The sequence below is a fragment of the Brassica rapa genome, chromosome A07, assembly GCF_000309985.2.
Source record: "Brassica rapa cultivar Chiifu-401-42 chromosome A07, CAAS_Brap_v3.01, whole genome shotgun sequence".
NCBI classification, from domain to species: Eukaryota; Viridiplantae; Streptophyta; class Magnoliopsida; order Brassicales; family Brassicaceae; genus Brassica; species Brassica rapa.
In genome coordinates this window covers 27,555,289-27,581,894 of record NC_024801.2, presented here as the reverse complement: position 1 = coordinate 27,581,894, position 26,606 = coordinate 27,555,289, and the positions used below count along the sequence as shown (strand labels likewise).

Below are 26,606 nucleotides of genomic sequence, written 5' to 3'. Positions count from 1 at the left end.
AAGTCAGCAAGTCAAAAGAAGATCACATCATCCTCTCTCTCAACTATACAATTAAAGAAAGAAATGTGATTCTTTAACAATATTAATCTAAAACCAGATACAAGTCTAATTTAAATAACTCGTTTTTAGTAAAATAAAATAATAAAATTAGTTAGAAAAAGCAATAAGGTTTCTTGCAGATTGTAATTAGGTCATCATTATTATATAACACGCTTTAAACTATTGTTTCTTCCTTCTGTTTCTGTTCTGTTTCCATTGTCTTCATGCGAGTAGTCCTCGAGTTCCGTACCTTCACTCACTCCCACATCTCCCACGTGTCTCAACCTCCACCTTATTCCTCCGTCGCCGTTATCTGATCATTAACTCCGTTAAAAACTCTGTTTTTTTTCTGCTCGATCCGTCGCCAAAGTGCTCTGCTTTCGTCACCGTGACGATGAAACTCTCCGACGTCGGATTAGACGCAGTGAAGACGCCGAGATTGGTCAAAGTCATCGCCTTTGCGTTCATCTCGATCACAACCATCTTCCTCTTCAACCACTTCTCTGATTCCTTCTCTTACCCATCTCTCATCTCCTCCCCGGAAGCTGTTCAAACCAACGCAACCACCGTCTCCGCCGTGTCCCCATCTCCTCCGCCGCGCCCTCATCTCAAGATCTCCCCTCCGCCTCTCCCACCGACGGTGGTCCGGACGGGAATCATCGACGAGAACGGCGCCATGTCGGACACCTTCGAGATCGGAGGGTTCGATCCCGGCGCCGTCGATGAGATCAAGACCGGAAACTCCTCCTCCTCGTCGGAAGTAACCGGAGACTCAAAAGTCGAGTTTCGGATTGAGAAGTTTAGTGTGTGTGACAAGAGGAAGACGGATCACATTCCATGTTTAGACAACGAAGAAGAGATCAAGAGGTTGAATAGTACCGACAGAGGAGAGAACTACGAGAGGCATTGTCCTAAGGAGAGACTTGGCTGCCTGATTCCGCCGCCAGATGGGTATAAGAAGCCAATCCCATGGCCACAGAGCAGAGACAAGGTGATGTAGTTACATAAAGCACCTTCCTCTTCCGACCAATGTTCTAGAAATCGCTAGGCTGTGGTTAGGCGCCTTATAGAGGATTATTGGTTAGGCGGATGCCTTAGAGAAAAATCATTTCATTTAAACCCGATTTGCCGAGCTATTTAGACCGATTTTTAGGCGCTATTTAAACCGATTTTTAGAACATAGTTCCTACTTAGCTTGTCTGACCTATTTAAATATTTTATAAATTGCTAGGTGGTGGTTAGACCCTTATAGAGGATTATGGTTTAGACGGGCACTTTTGACCGATTATTTAAGAAATCGTTCTGGAAAATCATTTAGACTGCCACGGATTTATAGAACATTGCTTCAGACATGGCTTGTCTGACCCATATGAGTTTCAGTGTAAAGTTTCTAATTTTATTGACTGATGTGTGTTTCTACTGTTAGATATGGTTCAACAATGTGCCTCATACACGCTTAGTGGAAGACAAAGGAGGTCAAAACTGGATAAGACAAGAGAAAGACAAGTTTGTTTTCCCTGGAGGTGGAACTCAGTTCATCCATGGAGCTGATCAGTACTTAGACCAGATCTCTCAGGTTTCATTCAACCCCCTCTGCCTTTTTCATTATCACCTCATCAGCTTTCTCTGTTGAGATTTGAAAATTTTGTAGATGGTTCCCGGGATTACATTTGGTGTACGCACTCGTGTTGCATTGGACATTGGCTGCGGCGTGGCGAGCTTTGGTGCCTTCTTGATGCAGCGTAACACGACAACTTTGTCTGTAGCACCGAAAGATGTCCATGAGAATCAGATACAGTTTGCGTTGGAGCGCGGTGTCCCTGCAATGGTGGCTGTCTTTGCTACACGGAGGTTGTTGTATCCAAGCCAGGCTTTTGAGATGATCCATTGTTCCAGATGCAGAATCAATTGGACCAGAGATGGTTAATCTCTCACTACTTTGGTTTTTTGCTTATCCTATAATGTTTTTATGTGTCTAAAAAGCTTGTTGTTTGAATTGAATTACACAGATGGGATACTTCTTCTTGAAGCTAATAGAATGCTTAGAGCAGGAGGGTACTTTGTTTGGGCTGCACAACCTGTTTACAAACATGAGGATAACTTACAAGAGCAGTGGAAAGGTTTGTATATTAGTTGGAAGAAAAAGAAATTATATCTGCTCAATGTTTAAGAAATCAGTTAGGCGTTTTATAAGAGATTATTGATTAGTCCGGCGCCTAGACTTTTTGAGCGCCTATACCAATTTTTTAAATCGATCTACAAAAATCGTTTTGTTTATATCTGATTTGCCACCTAGTCGCCTATTATACCGATTTTTTTTAGAACATTGTGTTGCTATGGAGACTTGACTAATAAAAGAGTGTTGTTTCAGAAATGGTGGATCTTACAAACCGAATCTGTTGGGAGCTTATCAAGAAAGAAGGCTATATAGCTGTGTGGAGGAAGCCTCTAAACAATAGCTGCTATAACAACCGTGAAGCTGGAGCAAAGCCTCCTTTGTGCAGACCTGATGATGATCCTGATGATGTTTGGTACATTAGTCTCATTGCCACTAGTATTGTATATTTCTTGCAACTCTCCTTGAGCTTTGTGGTTTCTTGTTTTCAGGTATGTGGATATGAAACCGTGCACCACGAGATTACCTGAAACTGGCTACGGGGCTAATGTCTCCACATGGCCTGCACGTCTTCATGATCCTCCGGAGAGACTGCAGAGCATTCAAATGGATGCTTATATATCACGGAAGGAGATTATGAAGGCAGAGTCTAGGTTTTGGTTTGAAACAGTAGAGAGCTATGTGCGGGTTTTTCGTTGGAACGAGTTTAAGTTAAGGAATGTTCTTGACATGAAAGCTGGCTTTGGAGGGTAATCATCAAACCACACATGTTTCTGTTTTTACTAATCGGTTTAGACGTCTGCCTAATCAATAATTACCTATAAAGCGCCTAACTACTGCTTAGCGATTTCTTTGAACATTGGTCTGACGTAAGATTACTTTGATACTTGAAGGTTTGCAGCAGCATTAAACGATCTAGGACTTGACTGTTGGGTTATGAACGTTGTTCCCACAAGTGGATTCAACACCTTGCCAGTTATCTACGACCGTGGGCTTGTAGGGACTATGCATGACTGGTATAGATCTCTATATACACTCTTTTACTTGTCAAAAGATCACATCTAAGCTCTTTGCACTTTGGTTTCTCTCTAGGTGTGAGCCATTTGACACGTACCCAAGAACCTATGACTTAATACATGCTGCATTTCTCTTGTCTAACGAGAAGAAGAGGTAATAACTTTTTGTTTCTGTGTGTGTGTGCGCGCGCGCTGAATGGGTCATAAACTTGATTGGAGTAATGAGCTGTGTACTTGGTGTGGAACATAGGTGCAACATAACAAACATAATGGTGGAGATGGACAGGATGCTGAGACCTGGAGGAAGGGTTTACATAAGGGACTCACTGTCTTTGATGGACCAACTTCAAAAAATAGCTACAGCCATTGGTTGGAGAGCTGGGGTTCATGATACTGGGGAAGGACCCCACGCAAGCGTTAGGATACTCATTTGCGATAAAGGGATTTGAGAAAAGGATACAAAAAATCCTTAATGGGATGATAAGTCTGCTCAAAGCAAACAGTAGTAGTAGAGTACTGACTGATAATGATTGCGACGTTGTTTTATTTTATTTTTCTTGTATAATGGAAAGAGTGGAAATACACTTTGAGCACATTTTGACACTAAAAGAAAGTTGAGAAACAAAGATTTATTATACTTGTAAAATTAGCTAGAAGGTCTTGGCCATCTGACTTGAATCCGAAAAACAAAATTGGAACTGAATTTTGATGGATATATATATTTTGGTCTAATTGTCTTACCCATCTATATAGATCTTAGATTCGATAAAAATTGATTTGAACCCGGTACAGAAACTTAAATTTCCGGAACTATGATTACATGTGTTTTGTTTTCTATATTTCCTATAAACAATTTAATTGTAGTGATTTTTAACACTGTTAGGTAGTATAAAATTTAAATATTAAATATTTTTTATTTTAAATATCTATGTTTTTTGGATTTTTGCATAATTATAGATTATTTTATAAGAAAATATCAGATATCATTCTAAATAAATATTTTTACTACAATAGTTAGAAAAAATAAATATATCTTAACATTTAAGGTTAAATTTATTTTTTTATTAGATTTTGTTCCTTTTTGTACTTTGTATATATGTTTTAACTAATTAATGGAACAATAAAAAAGAATGGATGCACAATTTAAAGTTGTAATGGATGCACAAAATAATTAACTATGAAATTGCATTGTTTATAAAAAATAAGTGTGGGTGCAATTGCACTCCTATATACATACCTAGCTTTACCTATGTTTATAGTATGTAACATTTAGAATCAAATCAACCTGTAGTTAAGTAAAACCAATTCAAAATGAAAATTTTATGTGTAAATATGTAAATTTCATATTTCTATACCGGAATACTTGAATTTGATAAGAATCAATTTAAATTTAAATAAAAAAAATAAGAAAATCGAATACTCTTGTTTTTTTATAAGTATCATAAAAAGTTAAAAAAATAAATTAATAGAGCAATTATGTTACAATCATTGAATTGTTAAATTTGAAAATTCAGCGACATAAATTTTTAAACAATGGTGGATTTATGAAGTCACGTATCTCCGACTAAATTTTAAAATTTTTAAAAATATTTAGTTCAGAATCTTAATTTTTTAAATTCTGTGGAATCACCTCCCATAAATTCAAAATTTATGATACTGTTTTTTTTTTTGTTTTAAAAAAAGTTTCCAGATCAGCCAGTGCTCCTTAATCAATTACACCCCCTTTTTTTAACTAATAAGCACATCACCATCAGGTTGCAACTGTTCACCATGTTCCAATCTACTTCCACGTGTCAGTTTTCTCGTCGCTGAATACCGGTTTCAACCGGTGTGAGATCCAAGCAGACCGGTTTAGAGAGGAGAGGCGCAAGTTTAAAAACTGGTTCAAAGATAAGAGAGAGAAGCCGTGTGGGGAGAGAGATTTTGCAGAGCCACCACCACCGATTCTTTCTCCGGCGAGCCGAGATTAAAAAAATCGAACCTTTCGCAACTCTCTAGGGTTTTCTCCATTCGTCGATTGCTCCACTCCGGTACGCTTTTTTACTCCTTTGTGCCTTGTCAGGATTTTTGAAATTGGCCTTTACCTTCGTAGGATTGAGATTGAAGTTTCTGTGAAATTTTGAAGGAATCTGATGAAATTGATGACCCAAATGATAAAAATGTATACTTTTCGTCTTTGGGTGTGTAAAATCATGTGTTTTCTCTATTGTAGGATGAAACCCTAGATCATAGGGATCAGAACAATGATTGTGGATGAGGTGATAAGCAATGGTGATGGTAGAGAGAGTAGTCAGCCTAATGGTACATTGAATATGGCTAATGCAAGTTCTGGAGATGAGAAGAACTCACGCATATGCAAGCGCAGAAAGCTTGAGAGCTCGGTTTCTACGGTTGGTCTCTCAGGAATCCGGGTACTTTTTGCCTGTGAATTTCTCTATTATGATGATGATGATGATGATGATGATGCCTCTGGTTTTGATTGATTTGAATTGCTGCAACTTTTGGTGTTTTGTAAATTTTGATTGTATTGCATGTTAGGTTATATATCAATCTAGGGATGATGATTAGTAGATAGATGCTTCAATACTTAAATGTTGGCGTTAATTATGCAGCATGTCGTTTATGGCGTTATAATTTAATGGGTCATTCCTTTTTTTTATCTTTCTGTGGGTTATTCATTCAAGAAACTATTTTTCGGTTATGTAACTGTTTCTTGTTTTTTTTTCGGTTGTGTGTGATAGCTAGATTCAGGAAATGCTATAGAAAATGAGAAGTGTTTGTTGCATTATGCAATCAATCTTGAAATTTTCTCATTATCCTCTTAAGACCATGCTAGCTCGTTCTTGTTTTGGATTATTGTATTCATTAAGTTTCTTTTGCCTCAGGGGTCTGTCGCTTGTGAAATGAATGATCAAAGGTGCAGCGGAGGAACTCATCTTACTGGTGGACTCCCCCAGCTTTCAAATCCAGATGAACCAACAACCGAACCCCACAAGTATGAGACTGTGACAGCCGGTTGCCAGAATGTTCTGTCTCAAGTTTTAGCTTCAAAGGAGTTTGCGTCCCTCAGTAAGTTGCTTTCCGAGAATCTTCAAGGGGTCAAGATTGAAGACCTTCCCTGCAGGAATCTGATAGACACAAGGATGCAAGAGGGTGCTTATGAAGGTTCACCTGTACTCTTCTCAACGGATCTCCAAGAGGTAAATTATTGGGAAACTCTTGCTTGGCTCTAAGATAACTCTGCATGTTACTAGACATAGTACTAAACCTAACTACTTATTACAGGTCTGGAAAAAACTACAGGATGTTGGTAATGGTATGGCTGCTCTTGCTGGTAGTCTCTTAGAGCTTTCAAAGACCTCATGTACCGAACAGGTGAGGCTCATGAATAAATGATCTTTTTCAATTTACTTTATTTTAGAAATATCCTAATGTTTTTTTTTGTTCTTTCTCAAAATCTGGAAGTTAAAGCAGTTCAACACTGTGGAACCGAAGCCTCATTCTAATGTAGAGACCACCAGAAACGACAGTGGTAATGACGTTTGCAAGCTATGTGGAGAGAAGGCAGCGGTAAAGGACTTTTTAGCTTGTGATCATTGTGATGATATGTACCATGTCTCATGTGCACATCCTGGTGAGAAAGAGATGTCTTCAGACACTTGGTATTGCCTAAACTGCACAGATAATGGATTCGGATCACCTCACGAGAATTGCGTTGTGTGCGAGAAAAAGAAAACCGAAAAGCTGCTGGTGAAGACAGATAACAACGGATGCGTTGATGATTCGAGTGCAGAACGTAAAGAAGACTCAAACGGATCAGAAGAGAATTCAACATCCAACATGATGAATCATGGTGATGAAGCCATGGAGACAAAGATAGATTCTGAGCTCTGCAGGACATGTGGAACAAAAGTGGAGAAAGGCGATGGTAACAGGTTCATCACATGCGATCACCCGTTCTGCCCACACAAGTACTACCACATCAGGTGTCTGACTTCAAAGCAGATAAAGCTACACAATGTCAGCTGGTACTGCTCCTCCTGCTTATGCAGAAACTGCTTAACCGACAAGGATGATGATAAGATTGTTTTGTGCGACGGGTGCGATGATGCTTACCACATCTACTGCATGAAGCCTCCGTGTGCGTCGGTTCCAGATGGAGAATGGTTTTGCAGGACTTGTAAAGTTGCTATTCAGAAAGTGCGCAAGATTCGAAATGTGGTTGAGAAGAAGAAGGTGGGGGCTGTGCAGAAACTGAAAGGGAAGATGAACGAGATCAAACCGGGAAGTAAAGGCAAAGGAGGGTTGGATAGTGGCGTAGGAGGGATGGATATGCTTCTTAACGCAGCTGACACATTGAAAGATCAAGAACAGATGTGATTTCATAATCCATTAAATGAGAGGATTGGTTAAGAAGAAAACAGGCAGACTATTATACATTTCTTGTCTCTAAAGACATTTTTTTCTCTTTGTTCATCTTCCTAGCATTTCAAAGCAGGACAGGGGTTTCTAAAGACCACATTTTTAGGATTTAATTCTTTAATCAAATGTCTATTGGGATGGTGATTTTGCAGTCTGCACTACTGCTTTATAATGAACTAGTTCTTGACCAATGCTATGATGCTTCAGAGTTTTTTTTTTAAATGCAATCCAAATTGAATGTTATTAGTGACATAAATTTCGAGTTCTTAGTTTAAATACTACTAAAAGTGTAACATGCTCTAGTCTCCCACTTGTGAATGAACTATGAAATATAACGTCTGAAATTTTATATATGTATATAATGTATTAGGTGTGGCATTGAAGTACAATTCCTAGAAACTAAATATGGCCTAACCAACTCTTACTGAAAAGTATTTCAATTTGTAAAAGTATCACATAAATATCACGCAATGGTTGTTGGAAAAAGAAATATAATACACAAGAGGGTAGGGTAATGAAACAAAGATGCCCTCTAAAATAGGCTCAAGTTATCAAGAGGAGAAGGGGGTATCATCGCATTAATGTTGGAGTATATAACATTAGAGAGATGAACGTTTTAGGACTTGTCACCATCCTTCCATCATGTCCTATTTGTCTTCTAACATTATTGGCATTGCCAAAGAGATTTAGGTCTATTTTTGTGATGAATCTTAATCTATAGCCGTACAATAAGTTTCTTATAACTTTTTAAGTTTAAAATGTGGTGTGCATCAAAATGTAGTTTTGTTGGCATGCTCTAGTATCAAAATCAGTCTTATAAATGATCTAACTCAAGGACTCATTGTGTGCTGAAAGGTGAAAAATCGGATAATTAACTATTGAAACATAGTAGTAGTGTTGTAGTACATGAATGTAGCAATAAGGTATGAGAAGAAGCTTGAAACATACGTCCTTTAAGCAATGAAGTGCATATGAGTAACTCATCAATCATCCTATGCGATCTTTGCTCATCTCATTAAAAAAAATCTTTTTTTTCTGCAATGATACATACCAGTTAGACAAATATATAGACAGGAATTAGGTTTCCTTCAAAGAAATGTACGTAGAAATGTTTTCTTTTTGCAATTTCGGTATTAGGAAAATTTGAGATATTTCATTTTTGTTATACCACTTTCCTTCCAATGAACCTTTTTAGGGTTATCCACCTTAATAAATGATTCTAGGTCACGATCTTCGATCGATCCGTGTAACGTATATAACATACACTTGCATATTATTTTTCGTGCTTCTTTTATTTAAAAAGGTTTGGTAACCGACCCAGACCACCTTAAGTTTGAGTAATATAATGGATTTTTGACGTAAAAAAAAAAAAAAGGTTTGGTAACCGAAAATGATACAAGAGAATGGCTAATTAGTGTGTGATAAATATGCATTCTCAATTAATTCTCAATTAATTCCACGCATGCATTATGCATGTACAATGTATTCACGTTCCCTTAAAAGTTACTATTAGTTATTGCTTCTACATAATACATCGACTATGTCGTAACAATCTTCGAAATAAAAAAACAACATAAAGTTTTGACCAAGAAAAAAAAACACATCAATAAAGCATCTTCGCAGTTCGTTACAACATCGGGTAAATTCAATTTAAATTAGTAGGTTGCGTTTTCCAAACTTCCACTCTCCAACAACCTTTGAGCATTAACTGGGGTCGCTGCGGCTATTCACTATGTTTGTCGGTAGATATATGCAATTACGTCTTGTTATAATATCTTTCTTTTTATGCAAACTAGTATGTAGGATCTCTTATAATAGCTAATACTAGATTAAGTACACTTTGATCTTCCTTTAATTCATTTTGCTTCTTATTACGATAATACGTACACGTTAGTTCCAAAGAATACTTATTAATTCTTTGTTTGATTTTCTTTTCATCTAACCATACTTTGTGTTCTTCAAAAGTTGATATGATTATCCCAAACAATAACACGCCGGCTAACCACTAGAAGCTAAGTTATATTACATGATTACTTGTAATTCTAGTATTAGCTTAACCTAATACAATATTGCAAGATAATGATTACTGGTTCACCAAACCACATACGAACAAAATATTTATATATATTCCACTAAAGCCGTATCAAAAGTAATAACTTAAAACACATTACAGTTAAACTATCAAGACATTATCAACTATGGAACTTTTACTCCCACACCCTTCAAACTCATCACCTCTCACAGTTCTCGGCTACTTAGAACGAGCCGCCTCTGTCTACGGCGACTCACCTTCCCTCCTCCACGCAACCACGGTCCGTACCTGGTCCGAAACTCATTCCCGATGTCTCCGCATAGCTTCGACTCTAGCTTCCTCCTCCTTAGGAATCAACCGTGGCCAAGTCGTATCCGTTATTGGTCCCAACGTCCCTTCCGTCTACGAGCTTCAGTTCGCGGTTCCAATGTCCGGGGCCATCCTCAACAACATCAACCCTCGCTTAGACGCTAACGCACTCTCAGTCCTCCTGCGTCACAGCGAAACCAAGCTCGTTTTCGTCGACCACCACTCGAGTTCTTTAGTTCTTGAAGCTGTCTCGTTCTTGCCCAAGAACGAGAAGCCACGTCTCGTCCTCCTCCAAGATGACGTCGACATGACGCCGCTCTCTTCTGACGTGGAGTTTCTAGACACGTACGAAGGTGTTATGGAGAGAGGAGACAAGAGTTTCAAGTGGGTGCGTCCTAGCAGCGAGTGGAACCCTATGGTGCTTAACTACACCTCCGGAACGACGTCGTCTCCCAAAGGTGTAGTCCTTAGCCACCGTGCCGTTTTCATGAGTACTATTAACTCTTTGCTCGACTGGTCCATGCCTAACCGGCCGGTTTACTTATGGACCTTACCGATGTTCCACGCTAACGGTTGGAGCTACACATGGGCCACAGCCGCTGTTGGGGCCACAAACATATGCCTTAGAAGAGTTGACGCGAAGACTATCTACGAGTCGATAGACAAGCATCACGTGACACACATGTGCGCTGCGCCGATGGTTCTCAACATGTTGACAAACTATCCAGCTCGGAAGCAGCTTAAACAACCGGTTAGGGTTATGACAGCTGGAGCTCCTCCACCGGAGACGGTTATCTCCAGCGCTGAGAGTCTAGGTTTTGATGTGGGACACGGTTACGGGCTGACGGAAACTGGTTGTCTGAATGTCTCATGCGCGTGGAAGCCGGAGTGGGATGGTCTTGGGGAAAGTGAGAGAGCAAAACTGAAGTCAAGGCAAGGGATCAGAACGGCTGTGTTTGCGGAAGTTGACGTGAGGGACACGCTAACTGGTGAGAGTGTGAAGCATGATGGAGTAACCGTTGGAGAGATTGTCTTCAGAGGCGGTTCGGTTATGCTGGGCTACTACAAAGACCCGGAAGGTACCGCGGCGAGTATGAGAGAAGACGGGTGGTTCTACACTGGAGACATGGGCGTGATGCACCCGGACGGTTACTTGGAAGTCAAGGATAGATCAAAGGATGTGATCATATGTGGAGGAGAGAACATTAGCAGTAAGGAAGTTGAGACGGTTCTGTACACGAACCCTGTGGTTAAGGAAGCAGCTGTGGTGGCTAAGCCAGACAAGATGTGGGGGGAGACACCGTGCGCGTTTGTGAGCTTGAAGTGTCTTGATGGGTCTGTGTCTGAGAGAGAGATAAGAGAGTTTTGCAAGACGAAGCTGCCTAAGTATATGGTTCCGAGGAATGTGGTTTTTCAGGAGGAGCTTCCTAAGACTTCTACTGGAAAGATTCAGAAGTTTGTTCTTAGACAAATGGCTAAGTCTTTGCCTTGACGAAGAACAATCTTGATGTTATTGTTGTTGTTATTATTACATTGTACGCTACTAAGTTCTACCCTTTACCTAAAGTAGCAAGTCTCTGGTTCATTAGTTTGACTCTGTGTTGCTTGTCCTGATGTCTGAAGATGTTGTCTCTTCTTTACTAGTTATTTTGCAGTTTGTACCTCTTTGGAATGGTTATAACCAATGTTCTTAAAATAGTGTAAGATGTCCGCCTAAGCGGTAAATTGGTCATAACTGAAACGTTTAAAAATGAATTAAGTGGTTAAAAATCGATTTAAACTGCCTAGTTTGATCTATATTAGTATAAATCGATTAAATTTAGTAATACTATTAGTGTAAGTCCAAAACTTTGTCTTTTTGTATATCTTTTTTTTTGAACTAAATCTTTTTGTATATCTATTTTTTATAATTCATCAAAATAATTTTATAAACAAACCTAAAATAAATTATCTAATATAAATATATAATTTATTTATTAACTCCTAATTCCCGTTTAAACTTTAAATTCCCATAGAAAATACCTAGTTACTGTTTAACGATTTCTTCAACATTTGGTTATAACGTTATCCACCTTGAATGGTAGATTCGAGAAATGAGAACAAACACAACATGGAAGTTTGGTTCACAACAGATTCTAGGATAAGATTCTTTAACCACAACAATTTTTTTAAAATCTTTTTTAATGTAAACATCTGTCATAAGCGAAATACAGATTCTAACTTCTCCATAAAGTTTGTATTAAGAGTAGAGAAAACTTAGTTAGTAGCAATCTGTTTGTTACCTCTGTATAAAGTAAAACCATCACATTAGCATCATCATCTCATAAACATATACAGTTTCTTTGTCCAAATGGTCAAGTAGACAAGAACTCTTTCGTCCTCACCTTCGCATTCTACTCCACAGTCCCGAGACTCTAGACTGTTGACGCCGCTTCGTACTCCCCAAACCGCTATCACTCACACTCCCTCCTTCATGAAGATCCTCATGAACCTCAGAGAACTCTTTCGTCCACGGGTTCAGCGGAATCACATACGAATCATCTTTAGTCCTCCTCTTCTTCTGCTCAAACCTCTTCACGTTTTCAGATATCTGATGGAACGTCCTGTTAATCTTCGCTATCCCTCTCTCCACCGGCTCCACCACGTGAGAAACAGTGAACCTCATGTCATCCGCAATGATCTCGCCGCTCCCCACCACCACATCCCGCACGCTTTGAGGAAAATTCAACCGCTTCTCCCTCTCATCATCATACCTCCCGTACCTCACCCTAGTCGTCCTCTCGCTGTCCTTAACCTCTTCCGGATCAGGAGGCGTGTCTATAGAAGCGTAATCCGACATCACCGCTACGTTGCGGACGCATCTCTCCCCGCGCTTGTAGGGAGCCGCTGGGAAGACGTAGAGATGAACCACAGCGGCAACACCCATCTCGATGCAGATGATGTAGTCTTGTATACGCGTTTTGAGCTCCTTAGCTAATGACCCTTTGAAAATCCCCATGGAGAAGAGGAACGCGACGATGATGCCTTGCCACCAGGTGAGGAATACAATAGACTTGAAGGTTAAGAACTTGGCTAATGGTTTGATGGGTGCTAGCTTGTCTTTGATGACGTTGTAGAACTGCACAAGGCAATACAGTGCCCATGTTTGGCTGAAGTTCAGGACGACAGCCAGATATGGATACCTGCAAATGAGACAACATACAATAATCATACCAAGTTAGAATCAAGACGAGGACGAACATCATACAGGGCCGAATCTGAGATTTTGGAGACTATAAACACTTCTTAAGAACTTTAGTTTACTTTCTTATACATTTTCGAATAACTATCAACCAATAATATTTAATTAATTCGAATATTTTCAATTAATGTTTCTTAAGAATATACAATCTATCAACATTAACTAATAAAAGTACCTTAAGATTCTAGAAAATCTATCATTTTAAAACAAACAAAAAAAATCTAGAAAAATCCTACTTTCGGGAATAGAGGGAGTACTAATTAGTTTTTTCTTAATTTGAATGTTTCATTAGGTTGTCCCCAAGAATGGATGATGAAAGGAAAGAAGATTACCCGTAGTTCCATTGGAACTTGCCTTCTCCATAAACTCCAAAGGCTTCAAGGAGCATTGCTAATAGAGCACAGATCATCTTCAGTATCATCTGAAGCATAAAATTTTTTAAAGTCAGTTGAATAGATCATACAGTATATAATAAGTCCACAAGTTTTTTTTTTATGACAGCAGTGACATACATATTGAACGATGCCAATTTTGACAGCGTGATAAAACTGAGGACCAAGGTTCCAGTCTTTAAGGAAGCAGTTCATTGGGAAAGGATGCTCCACAACTTTATAAGAACATGTGCCTTCGAGAAGAGGAGTGGTCTGGGTGATCACTGTCTGTTGCTCCATGAATTCAATCGTACGGTCTTCTCCATCTGTGGAGGATACAGAGATGAAAACAAGAATCCCAAAGATATCTTCAAGTGAATCAAGAATGTGAAGCATTTACCTAGGCAAGCTATCATGTATCTCTCAAAGCAGTAGAGTGCAAAAGCTTCATAACAATCTCGAATCACCTCGCAGTTAAAAGCTGCTTCTGAGTTCAGCAAAGACAGAAACTGCAGGAAGAGAATCATAAAGATCCAAGAATCAGGAAACTATTCTAAATATGGGATGTAACATCATATATAGTAGTAAGCTTATCAATCATACCGATTCCAGGGCATAGACAGGGACCATGAGAATAAGTCCAATAAGAAACTTCTGTTCCTGTAACAAAAGCTATGATCAATTAGCAATGTTCCAGCTCTCTAATCAGTGAAAAGTTATACAGATGAACAAACAACCTCAGGCTGGTTATAAGAAGCTAGGTGCTCAAAGATGAGATACATGGAGATGAGGATGGCGACAGTAACGAAGACGCTGGCACTTAAGATGGGCCAAGTGAAGTATGTTCCAGAAAAATCAACACCAGCACCGAGGTTAGGAAGCCACATGATCCTGAACCTACTAGAAGACTCTCCAATGGAAAGAATGAAGAAGAGAGTGCAGATGATTCCTCTCCACTCCATTTTTTCAGAAAAAAAAAATCAAATCTTCACACTGATCCTTTATTCAAGCTATGACCAATGGCAACCTGCATAACGAGTAAACAAGAGAAGAATTAGATTGGGTTACGATCAAAATCACATCTTTTTCAACTTTTTAATATCAAAATCAAATCTTTTTTGAACTTATTAATATCGAAATCAAAATCTTGGAAACCCGGAACGTCTCACGGAGAAGGGGAAGCAATCTACACCGAAACGATCGGAGCCCAGAACGAATCATAAGAAAAACATAAACGATTTCACAAAATCAAGACGACCGATTGAAATACGAATTGCACTCACGAAAGTTTTAAAGGCCGTGGATCGATTTCGTTTATCCCAGAAGAGAAACCCAGAGTTCGCAAGTGCTGCCTTCGAAGTTGCTCGTATCAATGCAGGAAAATAAAAATTGGGACTTTGAAGAAAAATCGAGATTTTGTTTTTTTTTTGGTAATTTAGGTTTTTTTTTTAATTTAATTTATGAATTTCCGACGTGGGAGATAAAGAGAAAGTCCTAATTTCCTTTTCTATAACTTTAGTTTACTGACGTGTCACATTCTCTTTGGTGTATTTTTACATCAACATTTACAGAAAGTTCAAACGTGGACTAATTAATGTTTTAAATCTATAAGATCAAATTTTTGTCCAAAAAGAACTATAAGATCTTTTGACCAAAAAAAAAAGAACTATAAGATCCAATTTCTGAGTTTTGGAAAAACAGATTTATTAACTAATTATACAGTGAAAAAACATATAAAATCTTTAACATAACGCAAGTAAAACCTTTTAGACATGGATATTTATAAGACAATTATTTTGTTGGCATTTATAAAACAGTTTAGATGGTACAACTAAACATTAATTCTAACATCATGAATATCGATGTTTCTTAAAGTGGTTTTTGCACAAAATTAAGGTGTAGGCCTCACATAAATGTTCAAAAACGGTCCCGAAAGTCGCCAAGGATCGAATTTGGGAGAGTTTTTTTCACTGTTTGCGGGTCTCCACCGACACGTGACGGTCCGTAATTGGTTCACTTTTTTTTAATTTTTTTAAGGACAAAAAAAAAATCAAAATTTTTTTTTTACTTTTAAGGATCAGATCGCATACCGTTAATCATGCTCTAACCAAACAAGTAAAATTCTTGATTTTATCATCTCTGTAATATTTTTTATAGGGGAAATTTTACTTCTACACTTTCTTTAGTACCACATTTCAAGTATACCACTAGTATGGGGACATTTCACAAATACACTTTTCATTAATGACCAAAAGACCATATTAGCCCTAACTTTATCTCTCTCTCTCTCGCGATCCTCTTTTCTTCCTCTCTCTTTCTCTCGATCTTTTTTCTTCTTCTTTGTCTCCGATTCACCGGAGATCCACCGTCTCTCCTCCTTCTCCTCCGTCCCTAACCAAGGCTTGGATATCGCGTCTCTCCTCCTTCTCCTCTTACTTCCTCCGATTCTGCGATCTTGGATTGCTTCGCAACCACACCAAAGCTCTCTGCCTCTCTGCCGGCGCCGGACACGCTCCGATGGCGATGGCCCAGATCGAGTTATCTGACGTTACCGCCGTGGAGTTGGTGGATTCGCTTCCTCTCGAGAGAAGAGCTGATCCTCATAACCTTCATTTTTCGACGGTGCGTTTGATTTCGCGTTTACTGCGCATCTTGATGCTGCTCTGTTTCCGTGGAGGGTCGTGGAGGAGATGGAGAGGACGGTGAGGCGAGGCGCAGTTGATTATTTAACAAACTTTATAAACTGTTTTATAAGCCTTTCTAAATTGTCTTTTAGTTGATTGAGTTACTTAACACATCGTTTTCTGCAGCTGAGGTGAAGCCTTCACTTGCGTTATATCATACTTTTTATCGCTGCTAAAAGAAACAGACTCTGCAATCTAAGACACAAGAAGAAACTAAAAAATGTCAATGGTTGGTCAATAAGACTTTAGAAAAAAAAACAAGAGACAATGATGAATTTGATGATTAACATTGTAGATCAAAGAAAATGTGTGATGGCAGAGTTGTGGCTCTCATATAAGCTTGAACATATGCTTCTTTTATGAGTGTCGGGAACTGAACATGTCAATTACATTACTAAATAACTTCGATTTATAAAGAGTTATAAATTTTTAAAAACTCAATGTTCACTATTAGAAATCTTTCTATTAGATCAGAATATTAATAGATAACTCTTTCTCTTAGATCAAAACAACAAAATCCGAAAAAATACTTACAGGTTGTGATTCTTGCTGAGGATTCAACATTTGAAGTTATAAGACAGTTTATAAAGTTTGTTAAATAATTTATAAGGTTTATAAATTCTGCACAATTTTGAAGTTAACTACGAGGTATTGTGATACTTCAACAGAGCTACCAGACAAGCCAAAACTGATCATCCAACGTTCAAATATGAATTATGTTGAAAATGATTTTTTGTATTTTAGGTAAGGAGGAATTTAGTGAAATTGAGAATTCACACCTTGCGGAAGTGTTGTAGAACTAGCTAGAAAGAATAACATTCAATTTTCAGGAGAACCTTATGCAAATAAGATTATTGATGAATGGGGGTAGATCTATGGTTCACTTTCTCATATCAACCAATGGGGTTAGATCTATGATTATTGATGAATGTAAATAATTTATAAAAGTTTATAAAAAACGTTATGAAAGCATACATTCAATTTATAAGGGTATTATATGAGTTCCATAGGTTTATAAATCAACTAAAAGAGTCTATAACAATTTAGAAAGCCTTATAAAACAATTTATAATGGTTTGTATAATAATTTATAAGGGTTTATAAGGGTACGTAAATAATGTATATGGGTTTATAAAAATAATTTATTAAGTTTATACACCATTATAAATATTATAAAATAATTTATATGGGAATTTAAAATTTCTGAAGCGGTGGAGTCTTGATTGCTGTCCACATGTACCTCAGAATCTGCCATGTATCATCATCTCTTTACAAAGCCTTATAAGGATATGTAAAATTATTTGTAAGAGTTTATAAACTATTAATAAATGCATATAAAACAAGTTATAAAATCTATAAACCATTTATAAATGTTTATAAGAAAGTTATGAAAGTTTATAAATAATTTATAAGGGGTATGTATACTATTAATAAGAGTTTATAAAAACTGTATGAAAGATTATATTCAATTTATAAGAGGTATTATAAGAGTTGTATAGGTTTATAAATCAACTAAAAGAGTCTAAAACCATTTAGAAAGCCTTATAAAACAATTTATAATGGTTTGTATAATAATTTATAAGGGTATGTAAATAATGTATACGGGTTTATAAAAATAATTTATTAAGTTTATACACCACTATAAAATATTATAAAATAATCTATAAGGGAATTTAAAATTTCTGAAGCGGTGGAGTCTTGATTGTTGTCCACATGTACCTCAGAATCTGCCACGTATCATCATCTCCTTACAAATCCTTACAAGGATATGTAAAATTATTTGTAAGAGTTTATAAACTATTAATAAATGCATATAAAACAAGTTATAAAATCTATAAACCATTTATAAATGTTTATAAGAAAGTTATGAAAGTTTATAAATAATTTATAAGGGGTATGTATACTATTAATAAGAGTTTATAAAAACTGTATAAAAGATTATATTCAATTTATAAGAGGTATTATAAGAGTTGTATAGGTTTATAAATCAACTAAAAGAGTCTAAAACCATTTAGAAAGCCTTATAAAACAATTTATAATGGTTTGTATAATAATTTATAAGGGTTTATAAGGGTATGTAAATAATGTATACGGGTTTATAAAAATAATTTATTAAGTTTATACACCATTATAAAATATTATAAAATGATTTATAAGGGAATTTAAAATTTCTGAAGCGGTGGAGTCTTGATTGCTGTCCACATGTACCTCAGAATCTGCCACGTATCATCATCTCCTTACAAATCCTTATAAGGATATGTAAAATTATTTGTAAGAGTTTATAAACCATTAACAAATGCATATAAAACAAGTTATAAAATCTATAAACCATTTATAAATGTTTATAAGAAAGTTATGAAAGTTTATAAATAATTTATAAGGGGTATATATACTATTAATAAGAGTTTATAAAAACTTTATGAAACATTATATTCAATTTATAAGGGGTATTATAAGAGTTGTATAGGTTTATAAATCAACTAAAAGAGTCTATAACCATTTAGAAAGCCTTATAAAATAATTTATAATGGTTTGTATAATAATGTATACGGGTTTATAAAATAATTTATAAAGTTTATACACCATTATAAAGGATTATAATAAAACAATTTATAAGGATATGTAAAATTTCTGAAGCGGTGGAGCCGTGCTTGCTGTCCACATGTGCCTTAGAATCTGTCACGTATCATCATCTCTTTACAAAGCCTTATAAGGGTATGTAAAATTATTTGTAAGAGTATATAAACCATTAATAAAGACATATAAAACAAGTTATAAGATCTATAAATCATTTATAAATGTTTATAAGAAAGTTATGAAAGTTTATAAATAATTTATAAGAGGTATGTATACTATTAATAAGGGTTTATAAAAACTTTATGAAAGCCTTATAAAATAATTTATAATGGTTTGTATAATAATATATAAGGGTTTACAAGAGTATGTAAATATTTTATAAGGGTTTATAAAAATAATTTATAAAGTTTATACACCATAATAAAAGATTATAAAATAATTTATAAAATTATGTAAAATTTCTGAAGCGGTGGAGTCTTGCTTGCTGTCCTCATGTGCCTCACAATCTGCCACGTATCATCATCTCTTTACAAAAGTATATAACTATTTATACAGGTTTATAAAACTATTTAAAAGGGTGTATTAAACTATTTACAAGAACATATAAGCTATTTATAAGTCTATTGTTAAAAGTACAACTCGACGATTTATAAGTTTTTATTAAGAAGTTTTTAAACAAGAGTTGATTGTATATGTCTATACAAAACACATAAATGTTTGAACTTAAGAAGTCTTGTGAGGAATGCTAGGCAGAATGAGTGTAAGAAACTCAAAGTGATTTATAAGCGTTTATAAATTTATTTACAATGGCTTATAAGGTAATTTTTCTAAAATCCCTCCAAAAGACAATCTACACAAAAAAGACATATCTGGTGAAAGAGCCACGTCTTTCAACAAGGGATATATTGCTTTAACATAGTCTGAGAACATCAAGGCTTCTCCATATCTCACTCTTCTATAAAAGAAACAATTGAAACCAAACTCACTTACATGTCCAACTAATATCTTCAACTATGTAACTACTAAAAGAGAGATACAATTGTTTTAGTATAAGAGATGTCTAAATAAGATGAGAGAGAAGAATGTACTAAGAAGCCAACTCTGCAACTTTTATAAAGCGTTATAAATACGTAATTCTTTGATAGCACAAACCACATTCTTTTTCAGAGTCTCTCTTGCCTCTTCAAACAGCTCACCAACCTCGTAAATTTTCAAAATCTGAACAAAAGCCAGTCACATATTATTTCTACGCATCAGCATTCACTTCCAAAAATAAGATTCAAAAATAGTATGCTTTCGTAACTCAACAAACTCATCATTCATCTCCACTGCTTCTGTAGATATTATACACAAAACAAGACATAAAAAATAAACTCACAAAGTATAAATAGAACGTTACACTACCAAAACACCAACGTTCCACCTCATATACTGCACATACTAAAACATTGCTAGTCAAACTACAAATAGTAGCATTGTATTACCTTAAGGAAGTGAGATACTTAGATATGCATATCACCACACATATTCTCCACAACATCCTTTAAATCCAAAAGCTGACAACACACATTTGTAATTCTCTGCAACATCACCAAATCAACCAAGAGAAGAAGTAATCATAGAATAATTATACTCTTAGGTTAGTACCTTCTCATGAATTAAATAATTATATAAATCTGAAAACTATGACAATAAATCAACAAAATCAATAATTGTACTCTTACGTTAAGCTTTGTGTCTTTTGGTTGCTAACAGATCAACAGTAAGATTTGAAATGACCCAATTTATAAGATCTTATAAATTTGAGATCTGAAAACTTCACTTGAAAAACTTCGTCTTCTTTCTTAGAAACATATCGATTTTGATAAATCAAGCTAAGATTACAGAACGAGGCAAAAATCACCATATACTATCATCTTACCTTTGTTAGTGTTTCTTAGGCGTTGAGAGATCGTCTCGTTCGTCTGAGCTTGTCGAGTCTGTCAGCTTTGCCGGAGAACTTCTCGGCATGCGATTCGTGACGAACGTGACCGATTTAGCATCGGAGGATTACTACGACTACATAATGCCGGCGGAGGAACGGCGGGATGTCCACTCGCCACCACGCTCTCCCAATCCGGTCGAGTTCGTCGGAGATCGTCGAGTTCACCGGAGATCGCCAAGTTCGCCGGAGATCGCCGAATTCGCCGGAGATCGCCGAGTTTGCCAGAGATCTCGTTGGAGCTCGTCTCAATTTGATCTCAGTTTCATCTCGTGACAGACATTTGGAGAAGAATATATCTAGGTTAAATTAATGAAATGAGGGATATTATGGTACTTTAGCCATTAAAATTTTAATGGTAAATTTGAAAAGTGTAAAGTTGAAAAGTGGTATTAGGAAAGTGGTATTAGTGGCAATTCCCCTTTTTTATATTTGTAGTATCAGCCTTAAAAAAGGTAGACAGACACAAAAAAAAATCCATGAACTATCGTAATTTTAATTGTGAACATTCTCAGCATACTAAATGTGTTTTGTAACCCATTGTCGATAATTAGTGAATTTAGACTTAGAAAGTTGTGTTACTACTTTTAAAAAATGTTTGCTGTAATAAATAATCTCACGTAATATTATTATTAGACAAAAATAGAGTTTGAACCATTTATATAACCTACTTTCTTAATTCATTTTGAGAAATTTTAGTGATGAAAAGAGCATTTTAACTTCTTCTCAACCACTCATGTACTATGCACCAGTGCACACCTAACAAAAAATGCGGAAAAACTTGCATGAATTGCTCACATGCAACTTTCGTACGTTTAGGGTCTTTATTTATCTCGTTAATGAAAACAAAATTAGCGACACATGTTTTGTCTATTTTAATATTTTTGATCGGGTATTCTATATGAAGTACACATGCATCTATAATAAGTAATTTACGAAGGAAATATTAAATAGTACCAACCACCATGGACTAAATAACAAAGATGAAGTCAAGAGTCCTTTCCTTATAAGAAGGGATAAGGAGAGCGAACTAGTCAAAGTATATCTTCTATTATAACCTTTATTTTTATCTCGAAGAGCTCTGATCAAAGCTACAAAGACATTTGCTCCTATCGAATTACAACGTGTACAACTATGGCTGGTGGAGTTCTTGCCGACGAAGGTGCCTTAAAGAGAGCTCATCTCTATGAGCATCGTATCACTGCTTACTTCATATTTGCTTGCATCGTTGGATCCTTAGGAGGCTCTCTCTTCGGCTATGATCTCGGAGTCTCTGGTAATTATCTATGCTTTCTCCATCTAGCTATTTCTTGTATAAATTCCACTTGCTTAAGAACCAAATCCACTTTCTTGTAGCTCAAAAGAACGTCAGCAACATACGGTTTTCTGTGTTAATTTCTCTATTTCTTACCCTTAGCTTTCTTGATCTGCTTTTGTCCGAAAAACTCAGTCCTCTTTCCGACAAAGTTCAGCAACTCACTGATATTTTTATGAATACATAGAACCGTGTAATTAGCTTTTCATATAAATTCCAAAACTATTATACCGGTTAAATGGAAAATATTTGTTTTTCTTCCACACATTCTTGTGGGGTAAATGGAAAAAAAAAATTGTGAACGACAATGAAAACCATTAATGATATAAGAAAGTATGGAATGGGATAAATTAAATAAAACGTATGGAACTAAATGAATATATTGAAAGGGATAAATCAAATTAAAAGTATGGAATTAAATGAATGTCTGGAATGGGATAAATCAAATATAATTGAAAAAAATACATTCATTTTAGGGCAATTGTCAATAATAGCACATTTTGAAGTTTATGTCTCAAAAATAGCACTAGAAGGAGAAAGTCACAAAAATGACATTCATTAAAATGTAAAATATCCATAATACCCTTGGTTTAAAATTAAATAAATAAATAAAAATAAATAAAAATAAATAAAATAAAATAAAAAAATGAAAAAAAATAATTTTTTTTATAGTTTCAGATTATATGTTTTCAGATTCGAAATTTTTATAATTTTTTTTTTGAAATTTTTTTTGAAATTTTTTTTTATTTTTTTTTTCAAATTTTCTTTTTATAATTTAAAAATACTTTTTGAAACTGTTTCTAAAATTTTTATTTTTTATTTTAATATTTACTTTTTATAAAATTTTAAACCATAATTTCAAAACCCCACCCCTTAACTCTAAACCCTAAGGTTTGGATTAATTAACCCAAGGAATATAAGTGTATATTTACCTCTTTAATGAAACCTATTTTTGTGACTTTGAACATTGAGTACTACTTTGGGAACAAAAACTTGGTTTTGTGCTATTCTAGTCTTTTTCTCTTCATTTTATCCCTCAAAATGCCATTATCCCATTCCTTTCCATCCGATTAATTTGAATATATTGAATGGAATAAATCAAATTAAAAGTATGGAATTAAATGAATGTCTGGAATGGGATAAATCAAATATAATTGAAAAAAAATACATTCATTTTATCCCTCAAAATGCTATTATCCCATTCTTTTTCACCCGATTAATTGTAATTCATTTTAGGGAAAACTGTTTTTTTAGAGCAAAAAAATAGTAACTATGTCCCTTTAGACTAATCTATATTTTGTGTCATATTTTCCTATAATATCCTTTAATATTTATGAAAATAATTTTAATAAATAGTTTTACAAACAAAAAAAATTTGGAAAAATAGTAACATTTGTTAAAATACCTATATGAACTTAATGGTATATTTTCCAGTTATAAAAAAGTTAAAATTATAAATTTCAGATTATGTTCTAAAAAAAGTAGAAATGACATTCTACGAAGTAGAAAACGAAATCTACTTTTTTCATTGAATCTACAATGTTTAGAATACGTGATCTACGTAAATAGGAGTATTCTACAAATATGTAGAATACACATTCCGCGCTTAACCTACCATTCTAAAGTTCTTAGAAATCAAAATCTACACATTAATCTAATTCTAAAACATGTAGAAACCGACTTCTACAGATTTACTATAAATCTAAAACATGTAGAAATCAAATTCTAAAAATTACTATAATTCTACAAAACTGTAGAAATTGATTTCTACATATTAGTTGTATTCTACGGATAAGAAATCAGTTCCTAAAAATATGGAAACAAAATATTTGAGAATATTCACTTTTATATTTTTTTTAAAAATCGATTTTTTTTTTTAAAAAAAAAAAAACGAAAAAGAACAAAAAAAAACGACAAATCGAGTTTGGGTGAGAATTTGATTTTCTCCCCCTTTATTCGTGAATGGGAAATTAAGGATTTCGTCCCAGAGAAATCGAGTTTAAAGAGTTGAAATCATGCTTAGTCGGTTCAAATCAAGTGGGAATCAACCCGGATATAATCATACAAAACCAAAAAAAATCGATTTGGGATTCTTTCCTGGGCACGGGATCGATCGATCTATCCTTAGTGGATCGGTCGATCTGTAAAGAATCGACCTTCGCCGATCGAGTGAAATGGACCAGGTCGATCAGTATATATTTCGCGTTTTTTTGTTCTGAATAATTATCGGGATCGATCGATCCACTGTAACTTGTAAAGCTGGATCGATCGATCCCGCTTGTCGAACTCATTATTTATCTTTTTAAAAAAATTACAATTTTAAGGGCATTACTGCCATTTTCGAAAAAATTAGTCTAATAGGACATAAAGTAGTACAGATTAGTCTAAAGGGACATAGTTACCTTTTTTTTGCTCTAAAAAAACAGATTTCCCTTCATTTTATTCCGTACATTACTAAAAAAGATTACTCAGTTTCGTTAATTGTATATTGCCTAAGCTCAAAATCTTTAGTTTCTTGTGATCCAAGTATCTTATGCAAGATTCATTGCTCTGTTTTGTTTCTTATTCATCGTTAAACGCAGGTGGTGTTACATCAATGGACGATTTCTTGATAGAGTTCTTCCCAGGGATCTATAAAAGAAAGCAAAAGCATATGCACGAAACAGATTACTGCAAATACGACAACCAAATCCTCACACTCTTCACCTCTTCTCTCTACTTCGCCGGTTTGATCTCGACCTTTGGAGCTTCTTATGTCACAAGAATCTATGGCAGAAGAGGAAGCATCCTCGTTGGCTCCGTCAGCTTCTTCCTCGGAGGAGTCGTCAACGCTGCCGCCAAGAACATCCTCATGTTGATCATTGGTCGAATCTTCCTCGGAATAGGCATTGGATTTGGAAACCAGGCAAATCTCTAAATTCTAGACGACTCAAATCTAAAATTTAGAGGATCATAAACACTTTTAGGTTAATTTTAATTTTTTTTTAAATCAAATAAGTTAGGGATATGTGACATGTATAAAATTTGAAAATTAAGTCGAATGAAATGTGTCCTGCTCTGGCTATGCTTTTAACATTCTATTTAATTTATGCGTTTGCGTTTATAGGCGGTTCCATTATACCTCTCGGAGATGGCTCCAGCAAAGATCCGAGGAACCGTGAACCAGCTTTTCCAGCTAACAACTTGCATAGGCATCTTAGTGGCTAATCTGATAAACTACAAAACAGACCAAATCCATCCTTGGGGATGGAGACTCTCTCTTGGCCTCGCTGTGGTACCAGCTACACTCATGTTCATCGGAGGACTCTTCTTACCGGAGACACCAAACAGTCTCGTCGAACAAGGGAAGCTCGAGGAAGCCAAAGCCGTACTGATAAAAGTACGTGGCACAAACAACATCGAAGCTGAGTTTCAGGATCTTCTTGAAGCTAGTGAAGCTGCGAGAGCCGTGAAGAATCCGTTTAGGAACCTTTTTGCTCGGAGGAACAGACCGCAGCTAGTGATTGGAGCTATTGGTCTTCCTGCGTTTCAGCAGCTAACGGGAATGAACTCTATTTTGTTCTATGCTCCGGTTATGTTTCAGAGTTTAGGGTTTGGTGGTTCTGCGTCGCTTATCTCGTCCACAATGACAAACGCTGCGCTCGTTATTGCGGCGATCATGTCTATGTACTCGGCTGATAAATTTGGAAGAAGGTTCCTTCTTCTTGAAGCTAGCGTCGAGATGTTTTGTTATATGGTGAGTGCTTGTATCTTGTCACCCAAGTTACTTCCCTAAACCCCCTAAAATGCTCTCTTTTGCTATGAGCTAGGGCTTCTAACTTGTCATACAAGTAACTTCCCAAAAAGCACTAAAAACCCTAAAATCCTCTTTTTGTAGGTTGTAGTAGGAGTAACACTAGCCTTGAAGTTTGGGGAAGGCAAAGAGCTACCGAAGTCGCTAGGTTTGGTTCTTGTGATCCTTATTTGTCTGTTTGTGTTGGCGTACGGTCGGTCATGGGGACCAATGGGATGGTTAGTTCCGAGTGAGATCTTCCCATTAGAGACAAGATCAGCTGGTCAGAGTGTTGTCGTGTGTGTAAACCTTTTCTTCACGGCGCTTATCGCGCAGTGTTTCCTCGTGTCGCTATGTCATCTCAAGTACGGAATATTCCTTTTGTTCGCCGGACTTGTGTTCGGGATGGGAAGTTTCGTTTACTTTCTGTTGCCGGAGACGAAGCAGGTTCCTATTGAAGAGGTTTATCTTCTGTGGAGACAGCATTGGCTTTGGAAGAGATATGTGGAAGATCATGATGAAAAGACCGATCAGTAGACGATTAACATAAGGTTTTAGGAGTTCAAAACTTCAAAACGTGTTTTTTTTTTTCTTGAATAACTTATCTAAAGTGTTTTAAGCGAAACAAAGAAGTTATATTTTTATAAATTTTTTAAGAAAATAAGAACATTTGTAAGATCACTTTTTCTTGATTGCGTGATAATGTGAAATTTCAAGTCATTATGTCATAGT

At 35.9% G+C, this 26,606-nt stretch overlaps 5 protein-coding genes across 7 annotated transcripts; 4 read left to right on the top strand and 1 right to left on the bottom strand.

Moving 5' to 3' along the window:
- The first annotated feature begins 140 nt into the window (after nt 1-140).
- On the top strand, nt 141-3,808 carry LOC103832179 (probable methyltransferase PMT10). Its single transcript, XM_009108142.3, has 9 exons — nt 141-1,030; nt 1,466-1,615; nt 1,691-1,961; nt 2,049-2,159; nt 2,411-2,570; nt 2,647-2,904; nt 3,049-3,171; nt 3,248-3,325; nt 3,422-3,808. Exons 1-9 carry the CDS (start codon nt 434-436, stop codon nt 3,618-3,620), a joined length of 1,947 nt encoding a protein of 648 aa, XP_009106390.1. The 5' UTR covers nt 141-433; the 3' UTR covers nt 3,621-3,808.
- A 1,191-nt stretch (nt 3,809-4,999) lies between these two features.
- On the top strand, nt 5,000-8,307 carry LOC103832177 (PHD finger protein EHD3). 3 transcript variants are annotated; one of them, XM_009108140.2, is made up of 6 exons: nt 5,000-5,201; nt 5,384-5,561; nt 6,057-6,371; nt 6,457-6,546; nt 6,637-7,570; nt 8,053-8,307. In XM_009108140.2, exons 2-5 carry the CDS (start codon nt 5,415-5,417, stop codon nt 7,549-7,551), a joined length of 1,467 nt encoding a protein of 488 aa, XP_009106388.1. In that variant the 5' UTR covers nt 5,000-5,201; nt 5,384-5,414; the 3' UTR covers nt 7,552-7,570; nt 8,053-8,307. The 3 variants fall into 3 exon arrangements, with proteins under 3 accessions (XP_009106388.1, XP_018508868.1, XP_009106387.1); XM_018653352.2 differs by having other exon boundaries at nt 5,384-5,582; XM_009108139.2 differs by lacking the exon at nt 8,053-8,307 and having other exon boundaries at nt 5,384-5,582; nt 6,637-7,784.
- A 353-nt stretch (nt 8,308-8,660) lies between these two features.
- On the top strand, nt 8,661-11,598 carry LOC103832176 (probable acyl-activating enzyme 4). Its single transcript, XM_009108138.3, has one exon. The coding sequence runs from the start codon at nt 9,792-9,794 to the stop codon at nt 11,424-11,426; it is 1,635 nt and encodes a 544-aa protein (XP_009106386.1). The 5' UTR covers nt 8,661-9,791; the 3' UTR covers nt 11,427-11,598.
- A 482-nt stretch (nt 11,599-12,080) lies between these two features.
- LOC103832174 (protein LAZ1 homolog 1) lies at nt 12,081-15,577 on the bottom strand. The gene is made up of 7 exons (XM_009108137.3): nt 14,830-15,577; nt 14,284-14,573; nt 14,150-14,206; nt 13,947-14,055; nt 13,688-13,872; nt 13,508-13,596; nt 12,081-13,116 (listed from the first exon to the last, which is right to left on the bottom strand). Exons 2-7 carry the CDS (start codon nt 14,506-14,508, stop codon nt 12,315-12,317), a joined length of 1,467 nt encoding a protein of 488 aa, XP_009106385.1. The 5' UTR covers nt 14,509-14,573; nt 14,830-15,577; the 3' UTR covers nt 12,081-12,314.
- A 6,094-nt stretch (nt 15,578-21,671) lies between these two features.
- On the top strand, nt 21,672-26,602 carry LOC103832173 (sugar transport protein 14). The gene is made up of 4 exons (XM_009108136.3): nt 21,672-22,063; nt 24,685-25,007; nt 25,209-25,838; nt 25,980-26,602. Exons 1-4 carry the CDS (start codon nt 21,922-21,924, stop codon nt 26,409-26,411), a joined length of 1,527 nt encoding a protein of 508 aa, XP_009106384.1. The 5' UTR covers nt 21,672-21,921; the 3' UTR covers nt 26,412-26,602.
- Nucleotides 26,603-26,606: the final 4 nt, after the last annotated feature.

Coding starts and splice junctions, on each gene's coding strand:
- LOC103832174 (XM_009108137.3), bottom strand. CDS start 14,508: ATGGAGTGGAGAGGAATCATCTGCACTCTCTTCTTCATTCTTTCCATT. Junction 14,207..14,283: donor CTTCTTATAACCAGCCTGAG/GTTGTTTGTTCA, acceptor CTTTTGTTACAG/GAACAGAAGTTTCTTATTGG. Junction 14,056..14,149: donor CTGTCTATGCCCTGGAATCG/GTATGATTGATA, acceptor CTCTTCCTGCAG/TTTCTGTCTTTGCTGAACTC.
- LOC103832173 (XM_009108136.3), top strand. CDS start 21,922: ATGGCTGGTGGAGTTCTTGCCGACGAAGGTGCCTTAAAGAGAGCTCAT. Junction 25,008..25,208: donor GCATTGGATTTGGAAACCAG/GCAAATCTCTAA, acceptor TTGCGTTTATAG/GCGGTTCCATTATACCTCTC. Junction 25,839..25,979: donor TCGAGATGTTTTGTTATATG/GTGAGTGCTTGT, acceptor CTCTTTTTGTAG/GTTGTAGTAGGAGTAACACT.
- LOC103832177 (XM_018653352.2), top strand. CDS start 5,415: ATGATTGTGGATGAGGTGATAAGCAATGGTGATGGTAGAGAGAGTAGT. Junction 5,583..6,056: donor TTGGTCTCTCAGGAATCCGG/GTACTTTTTGCC, acceptor CTTTTGCCTCAG/GGGTCTGTCGCTTGTGAAAT. Junction 6,372..6,456: donor TCTCAACGGATCTCCAAGAG/GTAAATTATTGG, acceptor TACTTATTACAG/GTCTGGAAAAAACTACAGGA.
- LOC103832176 (XM_009108138.3), top strand. CDS start 9,792: ATGGAACTTTTACTCCCACACCCTTCAAACTCATCACCTCTCACAGTT.
- LOC103832179 (XM_009108142.3), top strand. CDS start 434: ATGAAACTCTCCGACGTCGGATTAGACGCAGTGAAGACGCCGAGATTG. Junction 2,571..2,646: donor GATGATCCTGATGATGTTTG/GTACATTAGTCT, acceptor TCTTGTTTTCAG/GTATGTGGATATGAAACCGT. Junction 3,326..3,421: donor TTGTCTAACGAGAAGAAGAG/GTAATAACTTTT, acceptor TGTGGAACATAG/GTGCAACATAACAAACATAA.